The sequence below is a fragment of the Gavialis gangeticus genome, unplaced genomic scaffold, assembly GCF_001723915.1.
Source record: "Gavialis gangeticus isolate Ggan-Ray unplaced genomic scaffold, GavGan_comp1, whole genome shotgun sequence".
Lineage (NCBI taxonomy): Eukaryota > Metazoa > Chordata > Crocodylia > Gavialidae > Gavialis > Gavialis gangeticus.
Window position 1 is genome coordinate 135,689,734 of NW_017728992.1, and position 8,123 is coordinate 135,697,856.

At 39.3% G+C, this 8,123-nt stretch overlaps 1 protein-coding gene across 1 annotated transcript in view; it reads left to right on the forward strand.

Annotated features, from left to right (window-relative positions):
* The first annotated feature begins 1,526 nt into the window (after positions 1-1,526).
* LY96 (lymphocyte antigen 96) overlaps positions 1,527-8,123 on the forward strand; it is a 25,101-nt gene continuing 18,504 nt past the window's right edge. Inside the window, exons 1-3 of the mRNA XM_019527814.1 lie at positions 1,527-2,918; positions 4,199-4,288; positions 5,575-5,703. Of these exons, the coding sequence (XP_019383359.1) occupies positions 2,702-2,918; positions 4,199-4,288; positions 5,575-5,703 (436 nt within the window). The 5' untranslated portion in view covers positions 1,527-2,701. The remainder of the gene's footprint in view (positions 2,919-4,198; positions 4,289-5,574; positions 5,704-8,123) is intronic.

Here is an 8,123-nt window from a genome sequence, read left to right on the forward strand (position 1 = left end):
CCCCAGTACTCTTTCCTGCCATGGCAGGGGGTCAGATGATCTGCTCAGGTCCCTTCTGACCCTACTAACTATGAAACTATGAAACAAAGTTTGCTGCCTGGGACAAAGGCCACAGTGGCAGCCCATCTTTGCCCCATGCACAGATCTCAGTGGCACATGGCCCCCACCCCATGCTTGCCTGAGAGTGCACACAGTGGTGGGAGCCGTCCTACCCCTGTCCCCGCGCCCCCCGAAACTAATCGCTCACAGCTCCATCCCATGCCCCACTCTGGCTGGGCAGTGCCTGTTGGTGTCCCTTCGCTTCAGCACCCGGAGCAGTTGCCCCGCTTGTCCCCTCTGCCCCCCTTGCTACAGCACTGGGTATGGGAAAAGCATGGAAGAACACTGGTAAGCATGATAGGCAATGGTATCAATGCATCAGTAGCCTAATTTTAGGCATCATAACAAAGGCGAGTTTTAAGGAAAAAATTGAAGGAGCTAGTGCAGAAGCTGATAGAGAGCTCTCCCCAAGAGGGCAGTGTGGGGAAAAAGCAAGAAGGTGTTTATTTGAAATTGTGATGCTGATTTTTATTTGCTAATCAAAGATGCGAGTTAACCTTTTGATAACGAAATAAGGTAGGTAGCCCATAAAGAGCCTTGTAAGTGAAGACAAGTAGTTTATGTCTTCAGTAAAGAGGAGGGATTCACTGGGAGGATCCAAAGGAAGTGGTGGCATATTCAAAGCAATGATGAGGAGAGTTACCCTTGCAGAAGCAGTCTAAATGATTATGGGCGGGACAAGAGAAAAAGGTGCTGTAGTAACTGAGGTGGAGATGATGGAAAAGTTTCAATTGCATGGAAACTGCAGGTGCAGGATGCAGCTGCAATAGCAGTGGGGGTCTTTACCTTTGCAGGACCTCTGGCTTCAGGGGGGCCTCCACGTGAAAAATCTACTCCTCCCTGCAGTTGTTCAGCATCTCTGAAAATTAGGTGATTAATTAGCAAATCTAATTTCAGTTTGGAAAATACTGATGCTATAATTTATCACTGCAATAGACTTTAAAACATCACAGAGATTATAGGCATATTATTGGCTCCCTTTCAGCAAAAGATCAGTAGACTGTAACTTAGCATCAAAGAAAAATTAAAGAACCTTGTCTTTTGTGTCTCGGTAGCCATCTAGTTTTTGAAGGCAAGAGAAAATGATGTCACAGGATTGAATGTAACCTCTCCTTGGTGATCTAGGCATTAGCTATTTGGTTTTATTAAGGCTCATCCACATCCTATTCTAAATTTTATTTGTGTGCACCAGCGATGTGCTTAACAATATAGAAGACATGAAATGAGTACAGTTTCTCTTCCACAGAACTTCCAATATCCTAGAAAGAAAGAAGGCATAACATAGTGAGAAACCTATAAGAGGTTTAAAAGTGAGAGTATATTTTTGTTTTGGGTTTAAATATATTTTCAGTTAACTATTTGTGGCTATTTCCTCAGGAAGCCCTTGTTTCTTGGTGGAAGGGGTCTTTTCTATAAAAATCTCAGTCACAATTTTGCACTTTCTCCTATTGACTAAATCAAACCTGATGTCCCTTTTGACCACTCCATTGCCCATTTATTTGATTCTTGGGCCTCATTCTCTTTTGCAAGTGGATCAATTCAAATTTGATGTAGTCAAATAATCCAGATGAATAAAATAGCAATAATGAGAAATATGAGGAATTAAATCAAAAGAGAATGAGAAAAAACAGAGGATGAAAGAACAACCTTATGTGGAAGATGCTGTTGAATAACACCAATTTCAAGTGTTTGTAAGGTTGTCTTGACAAGGAAAGTCATATTAAACAGTTTTGATGAGTTAGATACCATAATGCTGACTAACTATATATAGTAGGATAAATAATGTTCTGCATCGTATCAGCTTTTTTGTTTTAAGCTTTTTCTCGGCTGGGTGTGGTATCAAAATATCTAATTAGATTCCTCCACAATTTTATTGGAGGGGTGTGTTGGCAGAGTAGTTAAAGTATCTAGGAGTTCTGCAGCTTTTGCTTCAAAAACATGCCAAAGACCACACCTCCTCACCCTGCTTATCCAACTAGAAATGTATACCAGGTCATTTGGGCTCACATGATTCTAGTCTATCTACCCCCTTGTGGGGTACTAGCTACAGCAAATGCTGTACCTTGACCACACTAGTCCTATGGACTTCCTAGGCAAAGGTGGAAACACAACCTTTTTTTTAAACAATGTTACTGAAGCATGCTCAGATTTGGGTGGCAGAAAGTTCCATGGGATAGATGTTCTGTGAAAATCTTTGGCCAATAAGAAACTGATTTTTTTAATTGGTTGAGCATAAGGCTTATAATTATTTTTTATTTCACACAATATTGCTGTCTTTAGCCATGGCAATAGTGCACTAATATGTTTCTTCTGGTAAGTCATCTAAACTTGTTTTATTCAATTGTGTTGATCCTATTTAGGCTTTTTACTTTTCTATTTGGTGCAATTTATTTTTTCATTATTCATTTGTGGCTTAAAAGACATTGTAAACCCAAACAGATTGGATCACCTTGGAAAATATGACAGTAAATACAGAAATTTCCTTTCTTTCCATAACTTTATGACAATAGTAGCTGGCAAAAATCCAGTAAAATATCAACTAAGTGTACAGAGACTGTGAGGAAATATAGCTTAAAAACTCCCAGAAGCCATCTGACCAGCGATGACTAAGCCTAACTTTGTTCCTCTTTCTGAAAATAAGCATTCAAACAGAGTATTCACCCATATCACCCAGATCTTATCACCTCTCTTTTTGGGAAGATACATAACCATGTTTAAGCTTGTTTTGTTCATTTTATTTATTCCTGGATTTAGTAGCTCTCAAAGAAGAGAACTGATTTGCAGATCATCAGATATAGAACTGTCATACTCCTTTTGCGGTAAGTAAAGCACGGCTTATTCCGTATTTGGTGGCTTTTGCACAGTAATGATTATCCCCTCAGGAAACATCTGTCTTCTTTTCTCTTTCATTTTTTTATTTGATGAATCCAGAAAAATAAAGAAGTGATTCATTGTAGATTTAAGAATAATCTTGCTTGTTCCTGGTAGCTTGAATAACATGTATTTTTGGGATTCTGCATTTACTGTAAGATAACAAGAAATATGGCAAAAGATTTTCTTGTAAAAGCTGAGGGGCAGGGAAGAGCTTAATTTCTGAGCAAGACTAGTATGCATATTATGGACTTGGGAGAACTTAAACAACAAGATTAACTTTCTTCTCTAGTGTTGTGATGAATCAAGTTATACAACAAATATTAGATTCCAAACTTTGAGTGATATGAAAAATAGAAGCCCTTCTTGGGTAAGTCTACTAGTCCATGAAACTGCGGTACAGTTAATTTAATCTGACCTTGTTCTCTGCTGTCTTTATTTCCCACCACATCTTTGTTTAGTTAACTGGCCCTTCCTAATTCAATCCATGAATTTGCACTGGGATCCACCCCACTGGAGCCCTACACTGACAGCCAATCCCACTGAAGACTGTAGAGCTCCGTAGGGGCAAATTGGGGCCTAAAAGCCTTCATCATATCCTCAGCGCCCAGCCCCCCACACATGCCCTACCCTCCCAAATAACAAACCCCATCAAATAGATTACTATTGCAGCATGAGCACAGTGGCATGTTCTTCAAAGATAATATCAGCAAACTAAACACCTGCATTCTCTGATTTTAAAATAAAGTACTAAACTGAAATATTTTCCAAAGGCAAATGTGGGTTGACGGGCCTCTTATTAAAAATATAGGTAACAGCCTTTCTAAATTTGAAGAGACATTGTGTATTTTGTTCTGTATTATTCTGTATTTTACTGAATCCTATAAAAGGCACAGCGCTATGCAAGTTACCCAAAGAACAAGTCAATAATCTACCAGGATTTAATTCACAATACATAGGATGCTATATTAATAACAACCACGTTTAAAGTTGTAACTGCTAGTGTGAGAGAGGGATTGAGTTTTGGAGAGAGGGAGAGAGAGCTGGGGGTTGTGAGGGCAATATTCTCAACACAGTGGAATCCCTTATTAAATATTTAATTTCAAATTGGAATGATCTTGATTTTTACATCTTAAGTATTTAGTAGCATCATTTTTCTATGTGTACTTGTGTCATTTTATTGGACAGATGTTTGTTCTGACTTTATGAAATACATTTTGTCCTTTAGATTCTATGAAACACAATTTCTTCTTTAACATAACCCCTTGCTCCCTCATTGGCAAACCACAGTGGGAAGGTTCTGTCTTTTGGATTCCAAGTGAGTCATTGTTATGTTTATCTTTTTCCTACCAAATCTGGTAGATCATATTCTGTATTTGAAGGAAGATGAACTCTAAAAGGCTGTTTCCACCTCTAGCCCATTTTCTATATGAGAAACCTATTTTGGAGAAACTTTTCTCATGATTAATAATGAAAAGATAAATCATGACGATACATAAAGAACATGATTTTGCAAATCAAGCATGCCAGTATGCATCATAATAATATGGCTTGCTTGTGCATGCTGTTACCATGATTGTGAACTGTAAGTCTGCAACTGTATGTTTAAATCATCTGTTTGACAAACTGGCCATTCACTTGTGCAATTGCCTCTCTCAACTTTTGTACGCAAGCTGGGCATTCCAGTTGCACATGCACAATTTAGAAAAATCAACCTCAAAGTATATGCTGGCAGTAAATGCCAAACTCATGTTAATATTAACTGTGGAGTTTAACTAGAGCCTCCATAATATGAAGAAATATGTCACAGATATGCAACAAAGTTTAGTCTCTAGTGTTACTTTCCATAACAAAAGTAGATGGAGTGCCTACCTGTAGGGAAAAAAACTATGCTCTGGCAGACACTTAAAAGAGATTATGATGGAGACTTTCCATTCCTAGCTTTCTGAGATTTTTGCAACATTCCCTATGGCTCTACCTAGATTAGACATATAGATTATAGTAAAAAAAATGTTAGCAATCGCATTTTAATTCTCAGATTTTAAAACACTAGAGTAGATGGAGTTTACATTAAAATATCTGACTGTAGTCAACCCAAGGCTTCTTTTCGGAAAATGCTGTTAACTGACTCCAATAGGACACCTCAGGTCTAAACTACAAACCAGAAGTATGATTGTAGCTCACACAGTCATACCTGAATTAGCCGAATTATTGATAGCAGCAGCATAGGTTTCAACTATCTAGTACTTGCCTAGGATCCTGGACAGATTTATTCTCTTATCAGAACCCCCGCCAATTAGTTTCACATATGTATTACACTCAAGAGATGTGATTTCAGCATGTAGACATATCCTGCATCTATCTCATTCTTGATTGCAGGGTAAACTTTTTACACATTTTGGGATGGAAAAAGCCTTTACAACTGATTTAAGTGAAAGTATCAATTTTTGCTGAAAACGTTTGTGCTTTTGGTTAGAGGGAGGAGGTTGCAAAAGCAAACTAATACATTTGCCAAGGAAATACTGATGAAAAAATGTTTTCGTGAAACTTGTGTTTGTGTAATTTTTTACCAATTTATCCATTTTCTGTTTTTTTTTTTATTAGGGAGTGACATCATCTTTTTAAAGATAAATCTGAGTTTATGGTATCATGATGCAAAGGCATTAGATTGGAAACAAATTATTTGCACTGGAATTGACGATGACTATTCATTTTGTGGCACTTTGAAAGGAGGTAAACAGAAATATATGGTAGTTCTCCTTTGCCATGTAGTCTGCTTATTGGGGACAAACGAGATTAGCTATGATACATCTTAAACACTGGTCTTATTATCAGGTTTCTTAGGGCATATTTACACCTTAATTTTGGGCAACTGCTCCCACTCACATTAAGTGCCCTTCTCTATCTACATTATCTTATGCAGCAGTAGGTGGAGAGTTCACAAGAAACAAATGGTAGATAGACTGAATCCTAGAAGAAAAACAATTGGCAGCTCAGATTAAGTCCCTCTACTTGTCTATTTTTGGTTCTTTCTAATTATAGATGGTTGAAACAGAAAGTGGGGTACAGAAGGACTGGTGGTATACTTTCTGTGCTATGTTCTGCTGCTCTTAAAGGACAAAAGAGGGAAAAGCAGGTAAAGGACTGCTGCCTTGAGATGAGCCAAGGAGTTTGTGATGTAAATAATTTATGGATTTGAGCGAAAAAGTAGTTCCAGGAGTCATCTTAAATAGTAGTGTAGACATTACTCTAAGGAAAGTAACTATTTGCACAAGGATATTTGTCTATGAAGTGTTCTAGGTCATGACGCAAGACAATGCTAATCAGAACTAGCTTTTGCTGGGGAATCTAGAAGTGGAAACTTCTGCTCAGACTTCTATTGTCAGTATTAGTTATGACAGACTCATGTCAGTTGGTTCTTGGCAGCTAAGCCATCCTCTGCTGAGTAGCCCTAGTCACCTCTGGTCCCAAGAAGCATGTGAGGCAGCATTCTTTAGAGACTAAGCCAGGGACTGAGAATAAGCAACTAATCCAAACTCTGCCACAGATTCTTTCTGTGATTTAGATCAAATCACAGAAAGGCCAAAGTTTTCAGACTTGAGCACCTCCATTTAGGGAACAAACATCCAGAGTTGCTAAGAGCCTGCACCTCTGATGAAGGTGCTCAGCAACTCTAAATATCACCTCCATTCTGTGTATATACCAAAGAATGTTCCAGTTTGAAAGTTTTAACCTTAAACCTCTAACCTCATGCTGCAATTTCTACATCCATAGAATGGGGATAAATACATTTACTTACCTCACAAAATAAATATGACAACTGTTATTAACATTTGTAAAGTGACACGTTAATCTTAAGCTAAGGGACCCTAATAACTCTCAAGTTCCTGTTGGTTGGGACAACTTACCTTCCTGAAACTTCTCAAAAATGTTAGCAATAGTACACAGACCAGGCACAAAAGCAGCTTGGCACTCTCTTCTGCAATGTAATGTTGCAGGCGGGGGGAGGTAGGAGGACAGGACTTAAAGATACCTTTCCAAACCACATGCAATTCATTATTAGAATTATTATATTAGGTACAAAATGTACTAGGACATGGTAAGATCCCAGAACCAGCCAATTTAAGATACAGGACTACAAGCAACATAAGATGGAAGTAAGTGTTATAATATACAATCAACCTTTTCCCTGTCTTTATATAAATGTCAGCTAGACTGAACTAAAGCTCAAATAATCTGCTGTTATGTCCAATTTCTTGAAAGCATTGCAGTGTAAAGGGTCTTGAGGAGGTGAGGTAATGACCTTATGGTTCACTTTAGATTCCAAAGGGATGGTATAAATTGGTGATAAGCAGTATTTTCTGGCTACAGGCCAGCATGACCCATCCCAAGTCACAGGCAGTTGGGTGGCCACTAGGCCACTCACAGTTGGTAGCTGGCTCTGTGGGCTGGATCCGGCCTGTGGGCCATAAGTTGCCAATTCAAGGTATATAGGAACATTGAGGAACAATGTGGGAGAAGGAAATAAACAAGGTTAAATGTGGTGTTACTGAAGCTAGGGACAGAAGTTACACATAAACCAGTTTAAGTGATCAGAAACTGGTTTAAACCTGTAACAGAATGTAAGTTCAGTACACGTAAACCAGTTTCAAAAAGGCTGAAACTGATTTAAGATAAACCTGGTTGAATGTAGTATCAGACTTAACTGATTTGAGTCAAACCAGTTTATGGAACTTGTGTCCCAGACCCCTTCCTGGTTTAAGTTAAATCAGAGTCCCCCAGCATCCCAGTATGCTTTTCTGCCATAGACTGGGCTGTCTGCTCCAGAGAGCAGGACTGGCCCCGACCCCTCCTCCCTAGCTGGAGCTCCAGTGGGCTGAGAAGGAGGTGGAGACTGTAGCTGGGAGACAGCAGCGCTTGCCTGGCTCTCCCCTGCCCCACCCTTCCCTTGCCACTTGCTGCTCAAGCAGGGATCCTTCCTCTTCCACAGTATGGGCCTCAGCCAGTATCTGGTCATGGTTACACCACCCCCATGCTAGCCAATGCTGAGAAGTGTCTATGTGTGTGTGCCCCCAACTTCACTGGAACAAAGGCAGATAGAACAGTGTCTGTGCAGGGCTTTTTGGAGCTAATCAACAGGTCAGCTGGTAATG